The sequence below is a fragment of the Oncorhynchus tshawytscha genome, unplaced genomic scaffold (genome assembly GCF_018296145.1).
Source record: "Oncorhynchus tshawytscha isolate Ot180627B unplaced genomic scaffold, Otsh_v2.0 Un_contig_8142_pilon_pilon, whole genome shotgun sequence".
NCBI lineage: Eukaryota > Metazoa > Chordata > Actinopteri > Salmoniformes > Salmonidae > Oncorhynchus > Oncorhynchus tshawytscha.
Genome location: NW_024609817.1, coordinates 23669 through 51346, shown reverse-complemented (window position 1 = coordinate 51346; position 27678 = coordinate 23669). Strand labels below are relative to the sequence as shown.

The 27678-nt window shown below is 42.0% G+C and overlaps 3 protein-coding genes across 10 annotated transcripts; 1 reads left to right on the top strand and 2 right to left on the bottom strand.

Annotated features, from left to right (window-relative positions):
* Positions 1–128: 128 nt before the first annotated feature.
* Positions 129–4291, top strand: LOC112238509 (methionyl-tRNA formyltransferase, mitochondrial). The gene is made up of 9 exons (XM_042318841.1): positions 129–845; positions 1040–1237; positions 1583–1705; positions 2214–2316; positions 2562–2637; positions 2795–2886; positions 3136–3214; positions 3412–3485; positions 3688–4291. The coding sequence occupies exons 1-9, from the start codon at positions 586–588 to the stop codon at positions 3886–3888; spliced, it is 1206 nt and encodes a 401-aa protein (XP_042174775.1). The 5' UTR covers positions 129–585; the 3' UTR covers positions 3889–4291.
* On the bottom strand, positions 4240–13213 carry LOC112238511 (uncharacterized protein HI_0077-like). Of its 4 annotated transcripts, XM_042318837.1 has the most exons (14): positions 12424–12726; positions 12225–12313; positions 11900–12018; positions 11547–11603; positions 11353–11452; positions 10985–11082; positions 10543–10692; positions 6909–7076; positions 6500–6569; positions 6121–6199; positions 5686–5839; positions 5325–5429; positions 4900–4974; positions 4240–4838 (listed from the first exon to the last, which is right to left on the bottom strand). In XM_042318837.1, the coding sequence occupies exons 1-13, from the start codon at positions 12528–12530 to the stop codon at positions 4942–4944; spliced, it is 1329 nt and encodes a 442-aa protein (XP_042174771.1). In that variant the 5' UTR covers positions 12531–12726; the 3' UTR covers positions 4240–4838; positions 4900–4941. The 4 variants fall into 4 exon arrangements, with proteins under 4 accessions (XP_042174771.1, XP_042174774.1, XP_042174772.1 ...); XM_042318840.1 differs by lacking the exon at positions 12424–12726 and adding an exon at positions 13133–13213 and having other exon boundaries at positions 4240–4974; XM_042318838.1 differs by lacking the exon at positions 12424–12726 and adding an exon at positions 12909–13047 and having other exon boundaries at positions 4240–4974.
* Positions 13214–17101: 3888 nt separating this feature from the next.
* On the bottom strand, positions 17102–27588 carry LOC112238510 (protein regulator of cytokinesis 1-like). 5 transcript variants are annotated; one of them, XM_042318829.1, is made up of 15 exons: positions 27426–27586; positions 26720–26852; positions 26281–26403; positions 25503–25736; positions 24844–25014; positions 24344–24493; positions 23761–23908; positions 23384–23520; positions 20829–20924; positions 20496–20642; positions 20109–20219; positions 19743–19856; positions 18143–18331; positions 17978–18018; positions 17104–17381 (listed from the first exon to the last, which is right to left on the bottom strand). In XM_042318829.1, exons 1-15 carry the CDS (start codon positions 27434–27436, stop codon positions 17333–17335), a joined length of 1854 nt encoding a protein of 617 aa, XP_042174763.1. In that variant the 5' UTR covers positions 27437–27586; the 3' UTR covers positions 17104–17332. The 5 variants fall into 5 exon arrangements, with proteins under 5 accessions (XP_042174766.1, XP_042174763.1, XP_042174765.1 ...); XM_042318831.1 differs by having other exon boundaries at positions 18220–18331; XM_042318832.1 differs by lacking the exon at positions 19743–19856 and having other exon boundaries at positions 17102–17381; positions 27426–27588.
* Positions 27589–27678: the final 90 nt, after the last annotated feature.

Here is a 27678-nt window from a genome sequence, read left to right as displayed (position 1 = left end):
ACTGACAGTGTCGTCATTCCGGGACTCCAGAAGTACATTCAATCCAATGGAACGCTGCATTGCAGAGGCAGTTGCAATGCGTTCTATGTGGTGCTAAACATAGGATTTAAAAAATGTATGCGTCAAACTGTATTCGTAGACGACTTGACAGAAATGGTAGCAGTAGGTGAATGTTGAACTTTTGTTGCACCCATATCTAGATGATGCTGCGTTCTATTTTGCGCAGGAGTACTATCGGTGTGATCAAGGCGTCATTGTCTAGTCGGAACTAAAAGTGTCTGATCAAACGAAGGGAGAACTATTTTCGATAGAACCGGAAACATGTCAAGAAAAAAATATGGCGGCGCCCGTATGTAGAAATACCTTAACGTTATAGCTGACATTAATCAAGCTAAATGTTGGACAATATTAATTAACGCTAAAGGTAAGCGTGTCACACTAATAAATCTTAATTCTAGAGGGGCCCTCGTGTAATTTGTTGAGCTTGTCTTGACGAATAAACTAGCCATACTGGAGTCGAGCATTGTTAGCTAATTTTGACACACTGGTGGCATTGGTAGATGCCCGCCCGACCAATGACAGAAGATGTGGAACAATGTCAAGGCAAAAGTAATGGGTCTGAAAATACTCCATGGCTTTTGCAATTATTGCACCCAGAGGCATGCATCTGTTGGCGTGTGGGTCAAAAGAACGCCGGAGAAACATAGACGTTGTGGACAAGTCCATGGCAAGACCCGCCTATTTGCCACTAGGAACTACTTATCAACAGAACCACCTTGGAGGGTCCTTTTCTTTGGGACAGATGATTTTGCTGTAGAATCCCTCAAGCTGCTCTCTGCATCTAGGTATGACACCCACAACAATTGACATGCCAGTGAGCAAAGAGGAGAGTCTTTGCAGTGAGTAACTTTAACCTGGTCCAATATCTGTTTGTGCTGTCTCATAAGAGTTGGAGCAACAGTGCGAACAGATCTGGGACCAGGCTAGAGTAACCTCTCGTCGCCTAATGTTAGTTGTTAGCTGTCATTATTTGTCACAGGAACTCCAATGATCGAGTTGTGGAATCACTTGAGGTTGTCACACTATCCAATGACGTCCCTGTGAAGAAGTTTGCTGATCAAAACAAACTGCCCGTTCATGTCTGGCCTCTCGGGGATCTTCAAGGGCGGTTCGATGTCGGGGTGGTGGTGTCGTTTGGCTGCTTGCTTCGGGAAGGACTTATCAACCAGTTTCCATGGTGAGTAACTTCTCTGAAAGTGACTCATGCAATACAAGTGTAACGTTATAGCTTCTGTCCCTGTGTGCCCCTAGCTGGGTGCAAACCAGGGACCTGCACACAACACTCTGACTCGCCACCAAAATGATCATTGTCATTACCACTGACCCAGAATGTACTTGTAGATCTCAGGGCGGGCGACATCACTTGCTCCGCGGTAGCTACTATGTTCCATATCAGCTACACAAGCAGCAGACGCTCCAAGAAGTGTCAATCTTATGAACTCCTCCCAAGAGTCAAACCCTGACTGTGTCCAATCTGTTTGATTGTGATAGTTGCAGCATGTGTCTGTTGCCTCTATTCCAGTGGGATCCTGAATGTCCACCCCAGCCTTCTCCCCAGATGGCGCGGCCCCGCCCCAGTGTTCCACACCATCCTACACGGAGACACTATCACCGGGGTCAGCGTCATGCAGATACGACCAAAGAGGTAGGCTAACGTGACCCAGAGCTACTTTCTGTCCCCTTCCCTCTCTCCCTTTCCTCATGGTGCTGAGGGAGGAAGGGTAAGTCATGAAAGGGACCAGTCATCTGCCAGTAACATGGACCTACTATTGACAGGCAAAAGTGAGGGATGACATTAGCAGATGGTTGTTTGTTCAAATGCATATTTAGGGATGATTTCCCAACCTAATCCTGGACTGAAAAGCCCTTTTAATTGTGACTTTCCCCATTGAGCATGTGTTATAGCCCTGTACAGGACAGCTTTATCTGGGTCCAGGAAACTGGACCATAAAGTCTTCAGAGGCCACCAGATTTCAATAGGCCTATATATAATAGTGTACTCTACTACCGTATTCACTGTCAAAGCACATACTACTATTCCTCAAGTCAAAGATCATTAAACCGTTGCACCTCAGTGTATCTCTGATCTGTGTTACAGTAAACCTCATTGTCTGTTACAGTAAACCTCGGTGTGTCTCTGGTCTCTGTTACAGGTTTGATGTGGGTCCCATTCTTCACCAGGAGATCTACCAGGTCCCAGACAACTTCACAGCTGACCAGCTAGGAGCTACTCTGGCCACCAAGGGAGCCCAGCTGGTGAGTGCACTTCACACTGTGTAGTTATAGCACCCTATTCCCATCCAGTGTACTACGTGGCTCGAGTCTTATGTGACTCTGTTGGTCAAATGTAGTGCACTACATCGGGAATAGGGTGTGATTTGAGCTCACTCATTTGGGACGTAGATCCACAAAGCGTAATCCGTTTGAAGAGGCTTGTCAGAAACCAGTCATGGTTAATGTAAGCTCTCTTATATGGGACCTTTCTTATTTTGCCTGAACAGTTGATTGACACATTAAGGACCCTTCCAGAGAGAATCACAAACCGAAGGGAGCAAGCTCAAGACGGTGCCACTTTAGGTAAGAACATTTATTTACTCAACCAGACATTTGATGCTAGTAGTAATTACAATTTGAATGATAAACAATCAGCAAGAATTGCAACTTACTGCGAAAGCTGCATGTACTTTCTAAGCACCCATTCATGCCTCAGCTTAGAGTTGACTCTTCTCAACAGCCCCTAAAATCAGCACATTGATGAGCTGGATCGTATGGGAGGAGCAGACCTGTGTCCAGATCGACTGCCTGTTTCGTGCCATCGCATCCCGGGTAATAAGACAGACCAGTCATGTTCAGTTGGCACGAAACTAGAAAAGTCAGAAAACTTAAAACTAAAGTGAGCCTCTCTAAAGTGAGCAATAAGACTTGATTGGGCTATTTCAGGCCGTTCCACACTTGTTTCAAGATGATTTTCTAATTCTGTGCATACTGAACACGATCTTGATTTACTATGACCGGCCTCTCAACACACATTGTCCAGGAGTGTTAAAATAATGCCCTCCTCTTCTCTCTCATTAGATCCCATTGAGAACAATTTGGATGGGCAAGACCATAAAGCTGCTGGACTTTACTGGCAAGTGCAACATTTCACTATCAGGTAATTTCCTTTTTCATTGTTTCCAACACTGCTTGGTGGTAGATGGTGGTTGACTCAGTCAGCTAGTTCAAACAGTAAGTAGCTGTGTGGATCGGCAGCAGTAGTGCTGGAGTCCACACGCTGCAAAGACAATCTGTCTGGTAACATCCGTTTTGAATATCTTAGGTTGAGAAAGGTTGTGATTGTTTTAATGACAGGTCGAGGGAGGATACCTGTGCCAGGATCTATGAGTTATCAGAAAGAATCCAATACCTTGGCTGTCTGTTGTAAGGTGCGTGAGCCAGGCTTTTCACCCTTGACACTTTCCATGGTTTACTATTATGTCAAAACACCTCATTGTCTTTTTGAAATATGTCTAATATTAATGAAAAATAATTCACTTCCTGATGTATCATGGCATAATACAAATAATTAACTTGATGGATCCCATAAAGAAATGATGACAAGCACTTTTTGTGTGTTCGGTGGTCAAGGATGGCTGGGTGGGATTCAAGGCGGTGATGCTGAAGAAGAGACTGTCGGCAGCGGACTTCTACAACGGATATCTCCATCAGAGCTTCCAGAACAGATCTGGCCCTCCCAAGCAGGAGTGCCTGTTCCACAGTAACAGAGACCGAACTGGATTACAATCAGCTGGAGAGAACTCATTGACACAGCTACACGCTGTGCATTAAAACACAAAACAACAACCTACTTTAATGTTATTTGATTAGATACATTTCCTGTAAAAAATAAAGGATCTATACTATGTCTGTTTTAAGACAACATATTTAAGAGTACACACACGAGTAGTGTTCAGCAGGGAACACCGTGGCAAAACGTTTTGAAACTAAAAATGAGCATTTCTTATTGTTCAAGTCCAGGTAGTAACTACCCTCTGTTTCAAAAATGTTTTCTCTTATTTTACGCCTACTGGAAACTATTTCCTGATAGCCTATGGAACACATGAATGTAATAATAGTGATATCATGGAGAGGCTGTTGTGTGTGAGTAGTTTGTTGTCGAATGCAAAACCCTCAAACCCGTTAGACTACCAAAATAACAGTTGTATTTGCATAAATAAACATTTACAAGGTTCTGTTGCCTTTGTCATTTGCTCTATGACATTATCCATTACCATATTATGCATTGGACTTTGTAATATTTATCACAGTTGTAGTGATGTAGAGATGGTGGGGTCTGTTTTAGAGATGTACTCTTCCCAGGGGACTAAATGGTGCCGTTCCAGGCCGACTACATTGCAGTCGCACTGCACAAATTAACCAATGATCGAATGCCACGTCATCTACATTGGGCTCAGATATTAGATTGCAATACCACATTGATACGGCTACTGACATGTTTGAGTTTAAACCTTTATAATAGTAACAGTTTGACCTTCATCCAGGTGTTATGAGATTTGGTGTGAATCTGCTTCCCCCACCCACTGGGACGCAGCAACTGTGTTCGTCACAGCATGCTGGTCTCGGGGACATTGTCTGTTAACTGGGAGGCTTTACAACTGTGTTCGTCACAGCATGCTGGTCTCGGGGGACATTGTCTGTTAGCTGGGAGGCTTTACAACTGTGTTCGTCACAGCATGCTGGTCTCGGGGACATTGTCTGTTAACTGGGAGGCTTTACAACTGTGTTCGTCACAGCATGCTGGTCTCGGGGACATTGTCTGTTAGCTGGGAGGCTTTACAACTGTGTTCGTCACAGCATGCTGGTCTCGGGGGACATTGTCTGTTAGCTGGGAGGCTTTACAAGAGGCACGTACCACTATGGAAGAGAGAAAGAAAGTTCAGAATTGTAGCATTTCACTAAGTTTTAAACAAAACATTGAAGGAAATGTATTTATTCACTTAACTTGATAAAGTGGGTGTGAATTAGACCAGTGTTGTCCAACCCCCTCGGAAGATTACATTTTTTATTTTAGCCCTGTTGATTCAACTAATCAAGTGCTTGGTAGGCTAATTAGTTCATTAGTGATAAGGATGTATCAGTGAAGTGGTAGAACACAAATGTCTGGTGGTTAAGAGAGGGTTGGGAAACACTGACTGCATGTTTCCTTTTAGTCATAAAGCTAGCTGCCGTTAGCTAGTGTGAATGTGTTTAGGGTGTCATCATACCTCCTCTGTCATCCCTGCTGTCTTCCTACCCTCTGTGTTAAAAGGAGGCTTCAGGTAACCTTTGAAGTGCTGCTTCACCAAGTCATGGAAAGTAGATAAGCAATCCTAAAGAGAGCATCAGGAAAGCTGAATATTAGCTACCAAAATGTATTACACTTTTGGATGAGGCACAGCTGCATCAACTATGGTGGATGTGTTACCAGGCCAGTGATTTACTACATTCACCATAAACCCAGTTGTAATGTGGCAGTGATTTTATATGAAACATTTCTTCAACAATGTGCATTATAAAGAGGCAACTATTTATGCACTGTTCAGTCTACTAAACGGTAGTTAAATAATGGCCTCCTTATAGACATACCCGTTCTTCCTGTGAGCAGATGTAGGTGAACCAGCGGAGCCCGGCGGCCACGTGAGTGATCTCATCCTGGTAGATAACCTCCAGCACCTCCACAGAGCTGCAGTCCCCCTGGGCAGCGAAGCGGGAGAGGGTCTGGGGGTGCACATCTAGGCCCCTTGCAGGAGGAGAGAGAGGGAGTTAGGTAGATGTACTTTCCCCGAGCCCAAGTCAATTTAGAAAAGACAAGAATTTCATCCATTTTTTGTTTTCGCCACCCTGTGGTTATTTGTGGCCAAGGAGGAGTGACATTTCTCACACCTATCCAAACCTTTCAGATAATGTGAACCCCATGGGTGTATTAGAAGATGTGTCAAGGTAATAGGGACCATAATGCTTCCACTGCACTGGTAACATAATCATATTCTGTTGGTGCTGTAATTCAGGTGGATGCTGTACCTGGCTTCATGTACCATATGCACAATGGCTAGCCTCGCCAGAAGGTCGTGGGACGTATCCGTTGCTGACTGCCACAGTCCTGTGGAGACGAGTGGAGGAAGCTCAACTTACACTGGCTGCACTGAAAATGTCATGTATTTTTTCATAAAACCAACTGTGATGATATTAATAGTTAGTTAGGCCAGGATTCAATCCAATCTGCATTATAGCACGCGTGATACTTAAAAGTTAATTTCCGATTGAGCCGAAATATGCAGAGTTTACTGTGAATTCGATCTCCACGAACACGGGGAACATTGACGTTCCAAAGACGCATTGTCTACAAAAGAGATCGGATTGAAGCCCGGCCTTAGTCTGGAGAAGCCAGCGAAACACCCACCATTATGAACAGGTAACGCACCAAAGAAGCTGTCGAGTTCTGTGATCCTCGTCTCTAGTAAGTGATAATGCTGTAGGGAACCGTAGAAATGAATTGTATTCCCAGGGTAACAGTCCATCCACTACTCACAACTGATACAGTACTACCACTTTTTATCCTCCTTGAGGAACACCGTCTTGCAGTATTATACAAATATAAACATAGTAAATATACTTGGACTACCAATATCTGATGTACAGACGTTTGAACAACAGACATACATAACAATAATGTGCATCATTCTTAAAGGAATATTCCACTTTTTCCCCCAGCCTGTTTTTAAAAAATAAGCTGAAACTTCAGAAAGTGAACTATACTTAAAACAACACATAACAGACCACATTAATTAAATGTATGTTAGGACACTGACCTTGGCCTCGTCTCCGGCCACTTTGACAAAGTCGCTGAAGAACTGGCGGGGCAGGGGCTCTCCAGTGTCCAGTCTGACCGATGAGAAGCGAGCGATGACGTCCCAGGACAAGTCTATAGCCCACTGCTCTATGTTAGCCAGGGAGTGGAGGAGGGCTATCCTGCTAGCCTGGTCAGACACATAGTAAACACACACGCTCATATCAATCATCATTCATGAAGCATGGAATGTTGCAGTTCTATAGCCTTCGTCCGTACTGTATGTACTAATGGTATGACAACGAATGCTAATACCATGACAACGAATGCTAATGCCACACACATCACACATGAACACACACCATTTACGCTGCTGCTTCTATTTATTCTATTATTTATACTGCTGACAGTCACTTTTACCCCTGCTCACACATCTAGCTCAACTACTCCAGTATCCCTGCACATTGAAATGATGGTGCTGGTACTGATCCTGTATAGAGTTTACCATCTAGTTTTTTTCCTACTGTTTTTCCTTCGTATTATTTCTCTTACCTTTATATTGAGTACTGCATTGTTGGGAAAGAGCTTGCAAGTAAGCATGTCACTGCACTGTTTCACACATGTTGTATCCTGTGCAAGTGACAAATAAACTTTGACTTCCGAAGAGATTATTTTATTGCGACAGTGGGTAGTTAGCATGCCCATTTGGTTAATCTAGGGGTTGTGTAGTTCAATACTGGCATGGCATATGTTCCCTCCTTTCTCATACATTACAAACAGTACAGCTACCATCTAGCCCCACTACACAAACAGTACATTACAAACAGTACAGCTACCATCTAGCCCCACTACACAAACAGTACATTACAAACAGTACAGCTACCATCTAGCCCCACTACACAAACAGTACATTACAAACAGTACAGCTACCATCTAGCCCCACTACACAAACAGTACATTACAAACAGTACAGCTACCATCTAGCCCCACTACACAAACAGTACATTACAAACAGTACAGCTAACATCTAGCCCCACTACACAAACAGTACATTACAAACAGTACAGCTACCATCTAGCCCCACTACACAAACAGTACATTACAAACAGTACAGCTACCATCTAGCCCCACTACACAAACAGTACAGCTACCATCTAGCCCCACTACACAAACAGTACAGCTACCATCTAGCCCCACTACACAAACAGTACATTACAAACAGTACAGCTACCATCTAGCCCCACTACACAAACAGTACAGCTACCATCTAGCCCCACTACACAAACAGTACAGCTACCATCTAGCCCCACTACACAAACAGTACATTACAAACAGTACAGCTACCATCTAGCCCCAATACACAAACAGTACAGCTACCATCTAGCCCCACTACACAAACCGTACAGCTACCATCTAGCCCCACTACACAAACAGTACATTACAAACAGTACAGCTACCATCTAGCCCCACTACACAAACAGTACAGCTACCATCTAGCCCCACTACACAAACAGTACAGCTACCATCTAGCCCCACTACACAAACAGTACATTACAAACAGTACAGCTACCATCTAGCCCCACTACACAAACAGTACATTACAAACAGTACAGCTACCATCTAGCCCCACTACACAAACAGTACATTACAAACAGTACAGCTACCATCTAGCCCCACTACACAAACAGTACATTACAAACAGTACAGCTACCATCTAGCCCCACTACACAAACAGTACAGCTACCATCTAGCCCCACTACACAAACAGTACAGCTACCATCTAGCCCCACTACACAAACCGTACACTACACAAAGAGTACATTTCTCCTTCTCCAGGCAGTGTAAACAAACTGATCTCAAACCCCCTGCCTGAAACAGACTTCAAGTCCCTGCTTGTCCCGTAACCACAATACTTCAGGGTTTAGCACCAAACATTTTTACAGAAGATAACATGTCTCAGATCGTTATACAAAGGGCTATAAAACACTAAATGGATTTTGTTTTGGATTTCCCAACACAGTAGGCAAATGATCTCCTCTTCAGGCACTGTGTTAAATGGACCCTTCTCTAAGCCAGAGGGAGAGGGCCGGATGGGAGTTGAGCACAAACTGACCTTTGGCTTTTTGTTAGGTTCAGGAGGACATATGGTTCAGGGATATAGTTCTCTTTGATGACAGTATGTTCTAAGTTTTTAGGTCTAAACCATATATCAGCTGCCCATTTTTCCTTGTGGATCAGAAAAAGCTTGTCCTAGATTTGGTTAACACCACATGGTAATTTGTTCCTGAATATATACTGCAAATCAGTTTCACAAAAAAATAGGTAATTATCTAGGTCTCAGTCAAACCCTTTTTTTGCGATTCTGTGTTCTGGCATATTCATCAGTCTGTTCCATAGACGTACCATGTCACCTTTTTAACTACCTTCACAACCCATATCTCCACAGATGGCCAGGTTTCGAGTCAGTTTATACACACCAAGAAAGCAGCGGATTGCTCTGTTTTGAACATTGTTACAATTAGTATGTACTTTGGATCCCCATACCCCAGCAGCATAGTCGATCACTGGACACACACAGGATTGAAACAGTTGAGAATAAGCACAGTAACCAAGGTCCTTTTCATTTGGTCTAAATCATTAACATATAGAGTAAATAAAGTGGGTGAGAGTACATCTCCCTGCTATACACAGTAAGGGGTTGGAAACCAGGTCATTAACCTGAACACAGGCAACTGGAGCCAGATAAAGAGGTTTGATAACATCAGAGAATCTTCCATCAATTCCCATTTTAATTAGTGGTTAAATCCATATGAATTCAATCATTTTTTGACAGCTTCCCTTTTGATTGAAACAAAACGTTCCAGACATGTTTGCTCATGGAAGAAGTGGTCAGAAAGTGACGTTTTGGACCTGCATGCAAAACATTCAGGAAATAAGATGTGCTCAAAGTTGACCCATTTAGCATTACCCCACCATACCATGAGACATCCATGTCATCATCACTGGAAAAGATAAACGGTTGAGTTTGATATAATTCAAAAGCTTACAACAAATAGGGTTGTCAAACTAAATGTAAAAAATATATATAAAAACAATTACCTTTAATGTCAATTATGTAAAAAGGCGTAAACTCAGATTTTCGCATTCGCATATGTTGTAGCTTATACCCTACTTTCCATCATCTGAGGTTTTTGTGTTGTGTCCGTGGTTGAGACACAACGTGCTCCTGAATAAAGGGTGTTGTCAAAAAGTGATCAAATTCAAATGGATTTACCTCAGTCTAAAAGCAATTAGGTCTCTATTTACCTAATCAAAAGCCTTCATAAAACCAATAAAACAGGCAAAAGTTGGTTCTCTCTCTTGAATTCTAGCCTGGACCACTGTAGAGACAGTATAGATGTGGTCTATACATGTTCTGGCTTTCCTAAAGCCATTCTGTTCTTCAGCAAGCTGACCAGACAGTTCTAGATAGTGAGAAGAGCCTGTTATTTAGGATGCAGGACTACAATTTACATACAGTGCTAATGAGAATAATCCCTCTAAAGTTCAATGGGATTTTAGACTCAGTTTTTGGGGATTTCAGAGATTCTGAACTTGTTAGTTCATACTGCCAACCTGTCTGGTCTGAGTGATTAGAAGGTGTTCTTAACACTGACCTGTGTGCCACCTTTGCCACGCTTGATTTTGCCCGGCTGCAGTACGGTCAGGTTCTCCTTCCTGCTTGGCTGGACAGGTGGTGTAGCCTGACCCACCTCTGTGATCTCCCCACTGTTCCACCTCTCCTGGACCTCCAGCGTCATGGCTACCTACAGGGATTGGATCAAAGTCAGTGAGCCAGTGAGATATGCAGTGTTGAACAAATCATCAACGTTACACTATAGTCAAATACAAGCATCGCAGGTGCAGCGAAATAACATCTGCAAATCTGTGTATGCCACCAAAAACTAGTTTTGTATGTTTTGCCATGGAAAGTCCAGGGAGTCTCTGCCTGTTTCAGACATTTTCTTTCCTTCATTTGGTGCCTAATGAACACAAACCAACACTCCATTCCCTCCCAGTTTAACACTTCATGTGGTGGTTAGTGTGAATGGGGCTTGCCTTCTCTTTGGGGTCTGGTGTGCAGAGGATCTTTGTAGCCCAGAAGCACAGTGTGTCCTCAGAGGGTGATGGCTCGACATCATCTACTGACAACTTGCCTGAGACAAAAAGAGGTCTCTTATTAATGTACTTAACATCATTCAAAGCTTTGCCAGAAAAAAATATCTTAGCTACTAGCCTGCTCTCAGATCTGTGTGTTCTTGCCTGCTCATCATCAAGCCAACAAGTTTGGCATGACAATTCCATAAGGAGATGGCAAGAGTGCAGAAACAGACTGTCACCCAGGCTACACTACTTTCCTTTATGTAATTGTAAAAAAAAAAACTTTGACTGGTGTACATCGTTCATTAGGTATACTATCGCCTTACCATTAGATGTGTCTGTCTCTGGGATGGGACTTAGACACAGCTCATTCTGTGTGTTGATATAAATCATGTCTTGGACAACTCTGACCTCATACACCTGGTTCTGTACACAGAAAAACAAACTTTCATTTTAGTCTCATGGTATTATTGATTAATAAGCTGTTGTTATTCAATGACCAAATTCTAATAACACATACAGTACATTGCCTAGCGAATGTCTTCACACCTCTTGCAAAGCTGTCACATGTAGATGCCTTATGTAGATATAAAAAGGGATTCAATTAGATTGTTTCATCCGCTTGTGATCTACACATTCTCAAAGTGAAAAATTCAAGACGTCTCGATTGTCTCAGGGGTGTCAGTACTTTCTCTAAGCAACTCCAAATGCCTGTCTCTCGCCCCCAAGCACACACATTAATGCCACATTGACTTCTGTATGAAGCCGATGGTGGTAATACATATCAACCTTCCCTTTATCACACTGTTTCAGGAAACCTATATTTAGAATACTACGAATAAATAGGCTCTGTTGGAGACCATCTCTCTCTACCTGTAGTCCCATGGAAGAGGCACCTGTCTCCAGGCAGAAGTCAAAGTGATGCCAGGGACAGACCAGAACCCTCTTCCCATCTCCCAGGTCCTCAATGTCACCGAGATCAAGAGGGCCTCCTGCGCCAAGACAGTGGTTGTAATGATGAAAGACATCATCGTATGGTGACCATGATCATTTTGTTCTTATAGCATACTCTCATCCTATAGCCACTTTGGCACGTAGTTGTTTATGAATTAATCATCAGAACAGCAAGCTACCATAGCATAGTGCTGAGTGATTAATGGTGCTGTGTGCTGATGCCATCAATTAGGCTAACTTATACCTTCATGGGGACAGGATGAATCCATAGCCCAGAATCTGTCATCTTCTGTGTGAACCAGGACAATGTGTTCACCATCCTCAGAGTACAGCCTTGGGGAAACGTAGAGAAGTCATGCAGTTAGACCATCTTTTTAGAATAGGCAAGGGCAGCTAATGTGTATATGCTAGCTGCTGCTATTCTAGCTAATTGGACTGCTTACTTTGTGCATGGTGAGTCAAAATCACACTTCTTTCCTACACATTGCCAGTTTCCGTCTTTGACAATTTCTCTTAATGCAGCGACTAAATCTTCCTCGAAGTGATCCATTTAAAATATACGATGCAGAAAATAGTAGTAAGAGTAATGTTGTGCATAACTAGCTTGCTACTGCTGCCGTCCATGCCGATGTGTGGCAGAATTGTTTTCTTCTGAACTACAAAATCAAATTGTTTCAACCGGATGTTGGTACTCCACGAATTCTGCCCGACATAAAACCACTAAGGTAAAACAAGAACCTAAACTTAACAGACAAACCTTTGACATGCTATGCAAAAAGATAACACTTGAGACAAAGAATGAATGCATAGAAATGTATTTGTTGATTAGACACGATTTAGAATTACAATTAACATTCATTTCTCATTTTGATATGGTTGATTACATAAAAAATGTTTTTTAAACGAAATTACAATGAGAACAATTAACCTCAAGGCCAGCAGATGACGATGCAGCCAGCTATATACACTCGTGTCCCCCATGGACCGGTTAATACATAGAACATTCTCCATTCACGCTGCAAGGGTGTCAATTTCCTCCTTAACTTGATTTAATGGTGAGAAGGTTTGATTTAAAAAATAATAATAATAAAATAAAAATATATATTTAAAAAATATATATAAATAAGCTTCCTATTGGTTGATTCTACTTACACCCCTTTTTCAGCCAGCGGTAAACAACAGACTGCTGCAGCCTAAATGGCTAAAGGCGATATGCACATCTGGGACTAGCGTTCCTAGGTATTATGCTGTGTTCATGTCATGTCGGAAACTCGAGACCTGTGACTTAAAATTAACTAAAGTTATTTGCGTAAAGCTTCCTATTGGTTGATTCTGGTCCAAACCCAAGAGGGAAATTCAGAATCTGATTCTTCCACCTAGGTTAGCAAGTGTAACATTTCAGGGTTTCCAACATGAGTGATCATGCATTAGCCACCCTAGCATGGTGGTGCAAAATTGTGTTTCATAAAGTACACATACTTCACATCTCGACAAGAGAGACAACACCAAAAACGACAACATAGCATGGCAGCAACACATGAAAGCACAGCATGGTGGCAACACATGACAACAGCTTAATTTCATTTCAATTAACAGGTGTGCCTTGTTAAAAGTTTCTGGATTTTCTTTCCTTCTTAATGCGTTTGAGCCCATCAGTTGTGTTGTGGCAAGGTAGCGTTGGTATACAGAAGATAGCCCTATTTGGTAAAAGACCAAGTCCATATTATGGCCACAACAGCTCAAATAAGCAAAGAGAAACGACAGTCCATCATTACTTTAAAACATGAAGTTCAATCAATCCGGAAAATTTAAAGAACTTTAAGTTTCTTCAAGTGGACTCTCAAAAACCATCTAGCACTATGATGAAACTGGCTCTCAATGAGGACCCCACAGGAAAGCAAGACCCAGAGTTACCTCTGCTGCATAGGATAAGTTCATTATTTAGCCCCAGAAATTGCAGCACAAATAAATGCTTCACAGAGTTCAAGTAACAGACACATCTCAACATCAACTGTTCAGAGGAGACTGCGTGAATCAGGCCTTCATGGTCAAATTTCTGCAAAGAAACCACTACTAAAGGACACCAATAAGAAGAGACTTGCTTGGGACAAGAAAAATGAGCAATGGACATTAGACGGTGAAAATACAGTGCCTTGCGAAAGTATTTGGCCCCCTTGAACTTTGCGACCTTTTGCCACATTTCAGGCTTCAAACATAAAGATATAAAACTGTATTTTTTTGTGAAGAATCAACAACAAGTGGGACACAATCATGAAGTGGAACAACATTTATTGGATATTTCAAACTTTAACAAATCAAAAACTGAAAAATTGGACGTGCAAAATTATTCAGCCCCCTTAAGTTAATACTTTGTAGCCCACCCTTTGCTGCGATTACAGCTGTAAGTCGCTTGGGGTAGGTCTCTATCAGTTTTGCACATCGAGAGACTGAAATTTTTTCCCATTCCTCCTTGCAAAACAGCTCGAGCTCAGCGAGGTTGGATGGAGAGCATTTGTGAACAGCAGTTTTCAGTTCTTTCCACAGATTCTCGATTGGATTCAGGTCTGGACTTTGACTTGGCCATTCTAACACCTGGATATGTTTATTTTTGAACCATTCCATTGTAGATTTTGCTTTATGTTTTGGATCATTGTCTTGTTGGAAGACAAATCTCCGTCCCAGTCTCAGGTCTTTTGCAGACTCCATCAGGTTTTCTTCCAGAATGGTCCTGTATTTGGCTCCATCCATCTTCCCATCAATTTTAACCATCTTCCCTGTCCCTGCTGAAGAAAAGCAGGCCCAAACCATGATGCTGCCACCACCATGTTTGACAGTGGGGATGTTGTGTTCAGGGTGATGAGCTGTGTTGCTTTTACGCCAAACATAACGTTTTGCATTGTTGCCAAAAAGTTCAATTTTGGTTTCATCTGACCAGAGCACCTTCTTCCACATGTTTGGTGTGTCTCCCAGGTGGCTTGTGGCAAACTTTAAACGACACTTTTTATGGATATCTTTAAGAAATGGCTTTCTTCTTGCCACTCTTCCATAAAGGCCAGATTTGTGCAATATACGACTGATTGTTGTCCTATGGACAGTCTCCCACCTCAGCTGTAGATCTCTGCAGTTCATCCAGAGTGATCATGGGCCTCTTGGCTGCATCTCTGATCAGTCTTCTCCTTGTATGAGCTGAAAGTTTAGAGGGACGGCCAGGTCTTGGTAGATTTGCAGTGGTCTGATACTCCTTCCATTTCAATATTATCGCTTGCACAGTGCTCTTTGGGATGTTTAAAGCTTGGGAAATCTTTTTGTATCCAAATCCGGCTTTAAACTTCTTCACAACAGTATCTCGGACCTGCCTGGTGTGTTCCTTGTTCTTCATGATGTTCTCTGCACTTTTAACGGACCTCTGAGGCTATCACAGTGCAGGTGCATTTATACGGAGACTTGATTAAACACAGGTGGATTGTATTTATCATCATTAGTCATTTAGGTCAACATTGGATCATTCAGAGATCCTCACTGAACTTCTGGAGAGAGTTTGCTGCACTGAAAGTAAAGGGGCTGAATAATTTTGCACGCCCAATTTTTCAGTTTTTGATTTGTTAAAAAAGTTTGAAATATCCAATAAATGTCGTTCCACTTCATGATTGTGTCCCACTTGTTGTTGATTCTTCACAAAAAAATACAGTTTTATATCTTTATGTTTGAAGCCTGAAATGTGGCAAAAGGTCGCAAAGTTCAAGGGGGCCGAATACTTTCGCAAGGCACTGCATGTCATTTGGTCTGATGAGTTCAAATGTGAGATTTTTGGTTCCAACCGCTGTGTCTTCGTGAGACGCAGAGTAGGTGAACGGATGATCTCCGCATGTGTGGTTCCCAACGTGAAGCATGGGGGAGGAAGTGTGATGGTGTGGGGGTGCTTTGCTGGTGACACTGTCAGTGATTTATTTAGAATTCAAGGCACACTTAACCAGCATGGCTACCACAGCAATACGCCATCCCATCTGGTTTGCGCTTAGTGGGACTATCATTTGCTTTTCAACAGGACAATGACCCAACACACCGCCAGACTGTAAGGGCTATTTGACCAAGAAGGAGAGTGATGGAGTGCTGCATCAGATAGTTTTTTTTGTATTTAACTAGGCAAGTCGGTTAAGAACAAATTCTTATTTACAATGACAGCCTACTCCAGCCAAACCCAGATGACCTGGCCTCCAATCACCCAACCTCAACTCAATTGAGATGTTTGGGATGAGTTGGACCGCAGGGTGAAGGAAAAGCAGCAAACAAGTGCTCAGCATGTGGGAACTCCTTCAAGACTGTTGGAAAAGCATTCCAGGTGAAGCTGGAAGAGAGAATGCCAAGAGTGTGCAAATCTGTCAAGGCAACGGGTGGCTACTTTGAATAATCTAAAATATATTTTGATTTGTTTAACAATTTTTTGGTTACTACATGATTCCATATGTGTTATTTCATAGTTGATGTCTTCACTATTATTATACAATGTAGAAAAGAGTAAAAATAAAGAAAAACCCTTGAATGAGTAGGCGTGTCCAAACCTTTGACTGGTACTGTACGTTCACAGAAAATCAAGTCGTGGGAAAAAAAAGTGATGACGGCACATAACTCATGAGTGTAAAATAAATTTAATATACAATAGAAAACATGTGCAAAATATTCATGATCGGTATGCTTTGAGTATAATAAGATAGTGAAAGCCTGGCTTAAAGGAAAGAACGAACACTGGCTACCCCAAGCCTCTTTCACCAAAACCATCTGGAGCACGAGATTGCAGGCAGTACTGTCTGCTCCATCTTACATACAAGGAACATAGTCATCCGTGCCATTTTAGTGCTTAAAAAAATTGTTTGTTACAATATGATACATTTCATAACATGACCTTTAAGGTTTTTTAATTCGAACACTTACATAGTTTACACAACATATATATATACACACACGTACGTATTTATGTATGTATGTATGTATGTATGTATGTATGTATGTATGTATGTATGTATGTATGTATGTATGTATGTATGTATGTATGTATGTATGTATGTATGTATGTATGCATATATGCATGTATGTATGTATGTATGTATGTATGTATGCATGCATGTATGTATGTATGTATGAATGCATGTATACACACACACACACACATACATATATATACACATATAGTATTACCTTAAATTTACATAGAAACGCAGACAAAAAAAAAAAGGATAGTGATCCACTTTAAAATGACAGCTGGTGGGGACTTGATGGGACACAAACACAGGATGTCAATCAACCAACCGCGTCATTGTCTGGTGTCAGGGGGTCAAAGGTGAGCAATGGTGGAGTTCAGCATGTCTGGCTTGCTCTTGCTGTTAGTGACCTTGGAGAGGTCTCGCTGTGGACAAAGGTACAGAGATAAGCATAGATATTCCCTTCCCACCCAACATCAACAGGCTAGTGTTCAGTTGGCACGAAACAGAGTATAATGGGGAGGTATGATCTAAATTAGAAAATGCTAATTTTCATGCAAAATATTTTGCTACAGCATATCCTAATGAACATGACCAAGGTGCAGTGGAAACAAATTGAGTAGCGACAAATAGCAATGGACACTACCTCAGTTTTCATTTCATAGTAAATAAACACAAATCTAGAAAATATGCAATTCTGGTAATTGCACATTTCCCAAATACATTTTCATTTAAAAAGGCAGAAACAACCACAGTGACAGCCAGAGAAAGACTGAAGAAAGGATATTAGGAGTGTGGTTGTAAAAAGGTTACATCAGTAAATAGCGACACACAGCCTAGCCTGAGAGCCCTCAAGGACACACTAACAAGAGGGTACATTACTGTTACCTGTGAACATAATCAGGGATGAAGCCTTTGAAGAATGTATCTTAGTGGTTAATGACATGCATATATTTGGATACAGGAAGAATTATTTGAGGTGTATGGTTTTAGTTTAGGCAATTAACACATTCAAACAAACCTTGATTGAACTGATTCGATTACTGTGTTGATTAAGCCTGTCTAAAAACAGAATACATTTATCAATTAGCCACAATTCTCCACTCAAACCCCCTCTCATGGCTAGACCGTGTGTTGCTGCATAGTAAAATGTGGAAAATAAGACACAGAAAAAAACACAAATTACCGCAAACTCGGAATAAGTGCTGGCGACAGAGTTAATGCTGAAGTTACGCTGCGGACTAGCCAGGGTTTTAAACCCACCGCTCTGAAGAGGGACTCCAAGTCCGGTCACCTGGCCCATGTTCTCCTTGTTGCGCTCCTGCAGTCCCGCAAGAGGGGGCTTACTGCGACCCGGGGTCCGTACCGATGGGACCTGGATGGGGGAGAACACAGAGAAAATATGGATGAGGAGAAAGAGAAGCCTGGAATCCAAACTAATATATTCCATTTCCCCATCACTTCAAAAATGAAGAAACAGAGCATCAGTTTGTATTCCAAGCTTGGGAACAGAAAACACAACAGATGGTTTGCTTTGAGTAAATGTCAGGGTTTGGCCAAAGATCAGCATGTTAGCCATACCAAATGACTGGTCTAAATTGAGAAAAGTAATTAAATAGCGTCTAAGTATACTGAAATAAATATAAACGCAACATGTAAAGTGTAGGTCCCATGTTTCATGAGCTGAAATAAAAGATTGCAAAAATTGTCCATATGCACAAAAAGCTTATTTCTCTCAAAAAAATTGTCACACAACACAATGCCACAGATGTCTCATGTTGAGGGAGTGTGCAATTGGAACGGTGACTGCAGGAATGTCCACCAGAGCTGTTGCCAGAGAATTGAATGTTAATTTCTCTACCATAAGCTGCCTCCAACGTCGTTTTAGAGAATTTGGCAGTACGTCCAACCGGCCTCACAACCACAGACCATGTGTAACCACGCCAGCCCAGGACCTCCACATCCAGCTTTTTCACTAGGGTCTTGACCGGACTGCAGTTTGGCATCGAAACGGACTTCATTGGACAAATGCTCACCTTCTATGGCCACTGGCACATTGGAGAAGTGTGTTCTTCATGGATGAATCCCGGTTTCAACTGTACCGGGCAGATGGCAGGCAGTGTGTGTGTGTGTATGGCGTCGTGTGGGCGAGCGGATTGCTGATGTCAATGTTGTGATCAGAGTGCCCCATGGTGGAGGTGGGGTTATGGTAATGGTAGGCATAAGCTATAGACAACGAACACTATTTCATTTTATCGATGACAATTTGAATGCAGAGATACCATGACGATTGGCGTGCCATTCAGCAAGATAATGTTGAAAGAGTCGGTACACAATTCATGAAAGCTGAAAATATCCCAGTTCTTCCATGGACTGCATACTTGACAGACATGTCACCCATTGAGCATGTTTGGGATGCTCTGGATTGACATGTACAACAGCGTGTTCCAGCTCCCGCCAATATCCAGCAACTTCACACAGCCATTGAAGAGGAGTGGGATAACATTCTACAATCAACAGCCTGATCAACTCTATGCAAAATAAATGTGTTGCATTGCATGAGGAAAATGGTGGTCACACCTGATACTGACTGTTTTTCTAGGGTGTCTGTGACCAACAGATGCATATCTGTATTGCCAGTCATGTGAAATCCATAGACTACTGCCTAATTTATTTATTTCAATTGACTGATTTCCTTATTTGAACTCTGTAAAATCTTTGAAATTGTAGCATTTATATATATTTTTTCAGTGTAGTTAGTTGTTGTACAAACATGCTGCATTGACCTTGTTGACTGACAGAGGGGGGCGGGAGGGTGAGTGGCAGACAGTTCCGCCATAGGCTGAGCGCATGGTACTGTTAGAGTTGGCACTAGAGAGGCTGGAGGTGGTGCCATTGAACTGGAGAGAACACACAGACAGAGTTAGTTAGTGATGCCAAAAGCTCACGTTATTAATGCGCAACTATTTAAAATACAAGCCAGTGATTGTGTTAGCCTGGGTGTCCAGTCTTGTTTCTGCTTTAGCCACCTTTGTCATACAAACGTAGGCAGTCCAGAAACAGACTGGATACCCAGGCTAAGATTGGGCCACGCAATTGTTCCATGAGTATGAAGGCTAGAAAGAGCAGCAGCAAAGTCACTGGAGTGGTACCTTTCTTGCTTTGCTGGGGGTAGTTGTGCCAAGGAATCTCCTTTTGGTAGGCGTCCGGACAGCTGTCCCATACAGCATATCCACCTCAATCTGCTTGCTCTTTTTCAGTTGCTGTTACAATAAAATATAAGCTCAATAAGATCAAAGTATTGTAACAAAGTAAGCTTTTAGCTGCACAGACCTAACCCTAACTTGAGACAAGTGTGTAACAAATGATGATAGGTCCGGTTTCCCAGATCCAAATGAAACCTAATCCTGGACTGAAAAACACTTCTTTGGTCATGCTTCTTAGTCCAGGACTAGGTTTGATCTGGGTCCAGGAAAGAGGACCAATACTGTATCTCTCAAGTTAGGATTCTGCCCTCAAATGAGTAGCCATGTCTTTACCCTCTCCAGCTTCTCATTCTCTTTCTCGATGCGGTGCAGCTCCCACTGCTCCTCTACAAACTGCAGGAACTTCTGTCCATTCACCAGGAACTCCCTGGCCTGCTCCTGCTCCCACACATCAATCTGAGCCTTCAGCTTCTTCTCAAGCTGGACAAACAAAACAAAAATATAGGGATATAGCCAAGTGTTTTACAGTATAGTATGTGTTTATATAGCATAGCATTATGTACGGCTGGTAAAAAAAAAAGAGAGCCTTGTCATGTTTCTATGTACAGTAGCTACCCCCCTAACAAGGGAATAATACAGACCCCTGTCTTTTTCAAAAGGATTTACCTTGGGGAGGCTTTTGTGGAGCTCGGCTTTCTGTTTCTCCTCTTTCAACAGATTCCCTCCTCTGTTGGTGAACCTGGAGGGGTCTGTGGCTTTTTTCTGTGGGGATAAAAAGGTCATGCCAGGGGTTAAAACCCCCTAAGGTTGATGACTGTGCCTGCCTCCTTAGAAATCTAAATTAGCATTATACAAAAATTCAGACACACAAAAAATAATTTTGTTGTTGGTCAATTTAAGCTAGAGATGTTGGTTTTTTTGCATTGGATGTGTCTCATTCCACTGCATCCGCCTATGTAACACTTCCGCATTTGGGGTGAAAGGAAAGGGTCAGACCATGAGACATACCGAAAATTGGTCTTTGCACAAAATCGTCTGTAGCGTCCAAACGGTTTTGCCTACAAACTATCAAGACCCTCTTTGGAAACATTTTGCTCCACGACCCCCACAATCATCTTGGGACTTGTCTGAAGTTGGTACAGACGATCTGCCAACTTCTGTCTATACCGTCCGAACAGTTTGGGCTACATACTAGTACCCCTGTATAAAGTACATCGGTTGTTTTGCTCTAGGACACCCACAGGCCTCACAAGACTCATCTGAATGTCCCTCGGTACCGGTTGACTTTTTTTTTTTATGAAAGTAGAGTACCAGTCAAAAGTTTGGACACACCTACTCGTTATTGTCTTTATTTTTGACTATTTTCTACATTGTAGAATACTAGTGAAGCTATCAAAACTATGAAATAACACATGGAATCATGTAATAACAAAAAGAAACAAGTGTTAAATGTATTTTATATTTGAGATTCTTCAAAGTAGCCACACTTTGCCTTGATGACAGCTTTGCATACTCTTGGCATTCTCTCAACCAGCTTCATGAGGTAGTCACCTGGAATACATTTAAATTAACAGGTGTGCCTTGTTAAAAGTTCATCAATTTGAGCCAATCAGTTGTGTTGTGGCAAGGTAGGGGTGGTATACACAAGATGGTCTTTTACCAAATAGGGCTAAGTCCATATTATGGCAAGAATAGCTAAAATAAGCAAAGTGAAATGACTATCCATCATTACTTTAAGACATGAAGGTCAGTCAATGCGGAAAATTTCAAGAACTTTTAAAGTTTCTTCAAGTGCTGTCACAACAACCATCAAACGCTATGATGAAACTGGCTCTAATGAGGACTTCCACAGGAAAGGAAGACCCAGAGTTAAGTTCATTAGAGTTAACTGCACCACAGATTGCAGCCCAAATAAATGCTTCAGAGTTCAAGTAACAGACACATCTCAACATCAACTGTTCACAGGAGACTGCGTGAATCAGGCCTTCATGGTCAAATTGCTGCAAAGAAACCACTACTAAAGGACACCAATAAGAAGAAGAGACTTGCTTGGGCCAAGAAACACAAGCAATGGGCATTAGACTGGTGGAAATCTGTCTATTGGTCCAAATTTAAGATTTTTGGTTCCAACCGCTGCATCTTCGTGAGACGCAGAGTAGGTGAACGGATGATCTCTGCGTGTGTGGTTCCCACCGTGAAGCATGGAGGAGGTGGTGTGATGGTGCTTTGCTGGTGACGTTGTCAGTAATTTATTTAGAATTCAAGGAACACAACCATCATGGCTACCACAGCATTCTGCAGCGATTCGCCATCCCATCTGGTATACGCTTAGTGGGACTATCATTGGTTTTTCAACAGGACAATGACCCAACACACCTCCAGATTGTGAGGGCTATTTGACCAAGGAGAGTGATGGAGTGCTGCATCAGATGACCTGGCCTCCACCATCACCCGACCTCAACCCAATTAAGATGGTTTGGGAGGAGTTGGACCGCAGAGTGAAGGAAAAGCAGCCAACATTTGCTCAGCATAACTGGGAACTCCTTCAAGACTGGAAAAGCATTCCTCGTGAAGCTGGTAGAGAGAATGCCAGGAGTGTGCAAAGCAGTCATCAAGGCAAAGGGTGGCTACTTTGAAGAATCTGAAATATATATTTTTGTTTAACACTATTTTGGTTACTACACAATTCCATGTGTTACTTCATAGTTATATACACACACACACGTAAGAAAATATATATAATAATAATAAACAAGTTTCCTGACCTTTCTTATTTCTCTTACACTTCAGAACAACCTACTTTCTATGTAGTAAATTTGTTATTTAATGCATTTGTATGGGCTAATAGCAGTAAGACTCCCAAAAAATGTGTCATTTGTACAAATATTTTTTTGTAATTCAAAATTAAAATGTTATGTTATTTAACTTCAAAATTGTTTGGATGAAACAGCCTAGGTAATTCAAAAATAAGCAATAAACATTTTCTTAAAGTGAACTATCCCTTTAAAGCCCATTTAAAAAAAGATGATTGCACTTGTCTTTTCCTACTAGCACCAACTTTGCTGATAACGTCTTTATTGACAAAAATGTACAAACTACAACTGTGATATGTGGTTGTCTCACCTAGCTATTTTAAGATGAATGCACTCGCTATGGTTGCTATGGATAAGAACGTCTGCTAAATGACTAAAATGTTTCCACGGTGCTTCTCCACTGCTAACCTCTAGTTCCAGGAAGAGTCTCCAGCTCTCCTCCCAGCGTTGAACCCCCTCAAACAGCTCCTTGTGTTCTTCATAGTGCTTCTTCAGCCTCAGGATCTCAGCGTCGTGCAGCCCCAACAGCTGCTCTGTAAAATCATCTGAAGGAGGGAAAAACAAATAATTAAATGTACTATTAAAATCAGTCACATTGATTTTATTTTGCCTTTTCAAAAGGGAAAACTAAATGCATGGGTATGTGATGCATGGGTATGTGATTAATAAGTGAACAATCATAAAACACATTGTTCACTAGAAAGACTTCTCTGAGTCTTCATTCATTGATTGGTCTACCAAAGCTTGTGTTTAACCTGTAATCAAAACCCTAAAACCCAACATACTGCTAAAGTAGGGCACAAAGGCCTGTTGCTGATCACTGCTGAAGAAGCATTTCTCCCAGAGCACTGCGATCTCTGAGCGGATGGCTTCAGTAACGTTTCGCATGTTCAGTCGTTTGAGCTCCATCAGTCGCTTGCCCTCTGCCTCCAACTGAGGTGTGAAAAAGAAGAGAGAACAATTTGGTTCTTTGATTCTAACATTTTCTTGATTAATAGACAGACCTTGTTTAGAAACAGCTTTAGAATGCCAGATAGAGTACTGGAGACAATGGTGACTAGCCAGGGTACAAACCAGAGGGGTATACATACTACAAAGCAGGATCCATTTTTTTAACACCATAAACAACTATTGACTTTCTGGTTCATTAAGAAAGCTAAACTTAGATATGCATTTTAAGTTGTTGAGTCAATTAGACCAAGCCCATTTCATGCTTATCTTTCAAAAATAAATAAAAACAGTTATTTCAGAATATTTAGGAAAGTAAGGGACATGGTCAACATTTGTTCATTGGGCTTTGGTCAAAATAAGTGCACTAGAAAGGGATTAGGGTGCCATTTGGGACATAAGCTAAGTGTGTTCACTGACAGCATCCAGGTTCTTCTTCTTGGAGGCGACCATGTGCTCTGAGAAGAGCTCTCTCTCCTCCTGGGGCACCTGCAGTCTGTCCCACAGCTCCTGGATCTTCTCCCTGTGAGCCTCACACACCACCTGGTTCTCTGCCTTCCTCTCCTCTAGCTAGACAGAACAACATAGACACAGGACGGTCAGTAAAGGAGCACTATGGAAATGGGTACGTTCTAGGACATCTGTATTGTCTTTACATGAGGCGCGACTGCAATAAAGACCTGGAACACAGCCAATGACAGATATTAGCAACAAAATGCAAATGAAGATGTTTACATGATCTATAGTGAAGTGATAATGAACTGATACAGTATTGTTGAAATGTAGAAATGTAACGCGTGTAGGTCGACTTTCTACTGTATTGTGGTGGTGAGCAGATCAACTTTGTTCATTCTGCACAGACATGGCAAAGTATCGCTCAAACTATCATCTCAAACATATTGGATTAGTTCCATTCTCACTTGGCTGAGGAGGAGTTTGAGTGAGGCGATGTTGTCTTTGGACAGGCAGAAGGCCTCCTGGTCCTCGCAGATGATGTCCTTCTCGAAGCTGGTCTCTGGCAGCTGGTCCAGGTCATCCATGCACAGGATGATCTGCCTCTTGATGCCCACAAACTCAGCATGCCGCCGCTCCTGGCCACAGACAGAGAGATATGCTGTTAGGGATCTCCTCAAATGTGTATATTATTTTACATCAGTGTTTTCCCCCAATATTATTTTCTCTAAGTGAGGAGCAGAATCAAGGGCCAACCTTTTTTGGCTTTACTACAAACAATTCAACTAATCATGAATCTAGATTAAAGACGGAGAGTAGTTGAATCAGCAAATAAGTGCCGGGCTAAAACAAAATGGCAGAACAAACAGCAGCTCTCCAGGAGCAGGCTTTGAAGTATGCACCATCATTCACATCTACGTTCAAATAACATTTTTCTTTCAAATCCTTTGAGTATTTGATTGAGCCTGCATGATGTATCACATGGGGTTTGCTCCTTTGGGACTATTCCATTAGTTCCATTGTGCCAGGTAAACGCAATCAAGTGCAGCTACATTATATGTTTTTTTAAACAAATACTACTGGTATGTGAATCCAGGGTCTGCTTTTATTACAAATCCCTATCCACCTTCTCTGTGGTCTGGCTGCCGATGTGCTGGCGGAAGCCGTCCAGCTGCTCCAGGGAGGGCACGGCGTTAGGGTCGAGGGCGTAGGGGTCCGAACACAGAGTGTCACATAGGTCCTGGTCGCGCTCCGTCAAGGCCTTCAGCTGCTGCATCCTCTGGGTCCGCTCCTTCACCAACATCTCCACCTGGGTCCGGATCTCCTTCTCCTGCTGCAGCATGGTGACGCCCCTCTCCTCCTGGTGAGAGAAAAGGTATTGGGTGAAGTTGCCCCTAGACACTGTATTTCCCCCACTAATGGTTAAGGTGAGTATTGAGGAGGGGAAACTGATCCCAGATCTGTACCCAGGGAAGGCACCAGGGTTGGGGTTAATGCCATTTACATTTTGAGTATTCAGAAAGTAAACTGAAAAGAGAATTTCAGTTTACATCCTGAATTGGCCCCAACCCTGGAAGACTTATCCAAAGAAATCTTCAAATTCAAAAATGGACTTATCTAAACTGGAATGGCCTCATTCCCTTCTTTCCATAATAGCCCTTTTTTTCTCCATCCACTCATCTTCAGGAAATGGACAGCAATAAGTCCATAAATCATCATAGTAAGCCGTACATGCTTTATCCTAGAAATATAATTACTAGAAAGGACAAAGCCAATCAGACCATGGCAATTTGACTGGGACATTGATTTGAATCCCTATCCACCAGTCATTATATTTTTATGGGTTGTCATTTGCATACTAGTAAAACTTTGCAGACCCTGTTAGAAACTGTTAGGATGCTTACCTCAAATGGGGGTAGCTGCAGTTCCAAGCACAGCGTATCCAGTTGTTTGTGACAGGCTTCAATGCTGCTCAACAGTCTGGTCCTAAGAGACTCCTCCTCTGTTATCATCATGTCTAACAAACCCTGATGAGAGATGTGCAGAAATGACTAGTCAGTCCACATATAGGAAGGAATACATACTTGTGAATTAGCTACATATAGAAATCTCACATTTAGCAGACTAAATAGATAGGGCATAAGTGTGATGTAGCCTAGCAACACACCCCTCAAAAGTAGGTTAGCTAGCTACTGTTCTAGTTCTTCACCAGACGCCCTGGAGTCTGAGCTAGCTAGTTAACTAGCTACAGCAGGTGCACAGACAGGTGTCACGGCTTTAAGAATGTTGTTTCTTGGAGAATAATTACACTCTATGCTTGAGTGTCAATTTGTTCTGACTCACCTTGATGTGATTCTTGACCACATTGGTTCTCTGTAGTCTTTGGTCTTCTGGTATTCCTATCTCTTCCCAGATGTCCTTCAGGCGGCAGAGAGCTTTATTCAGGCAAGCCACAGACTCGGCTGCGAGCACCTCACTGGGGACATATATAAAAATAAAAAATATAAAAAATATATTTTTTAAAAAGTTTAATTTTTGGACTGGCATGACTAGTTAAAGTTACTTGACTTTACTGGACCGCTGCACTGCAGCGACAAGGGGCAGCACTGCAGCATTAACGTTATTGTCAATGTCGTCCTGCTATTGTAATTTATCAGTCTTTGAATTGATAACACACAACAGTCCATCCTTCATTCAACTTTGCAGACACACCCAGTCGTTAACTGTTAACGTTACAGTATAGTACAATAAAATAAGTTATATCTGTGGTATTACAGACAGTAACGTTAGCTAACGTGCTTGCAGCCTAGTCTGTGAATGACTGTCTTGCCTAACGTTAGTCATTTCTGGCAAATTGACATCTAACGTTTGCTAAAATGTTGATTTAGCTAGAAACTCATAATCTTCAGTAATCTTGCAATTTCTATATAGGTAGCTAGGTATAACGTTAGTCACAAAACACTGCTGCTGTTAAATTAGCTAACAGCTAGCTTAACATTTCAATTCTGCATGCCAAATGCAATACTTTTTACAAATACAATTCACTTGCCTCTTCCTCATCGTGATGTCCCAGTAATTAAGTCAGTTGTGTTGAAGCTTGCAGCAAAACTTCTCATAAATCCTCAAATCTCTGTCCTTCAGCTTTGCCTGTGTTACTTCTCTCTCAAGTCAAGCCGTTTCTGTCCGATTCAAAAATATGCATCAAATTGCGGTCTTGTTTCTCATTGGTTGAGGACGGCCATTATGTCATCGTCTAGACATGGTGGTACCATGTGCGCATGCGCAAGGGCGTGGACTTAAGA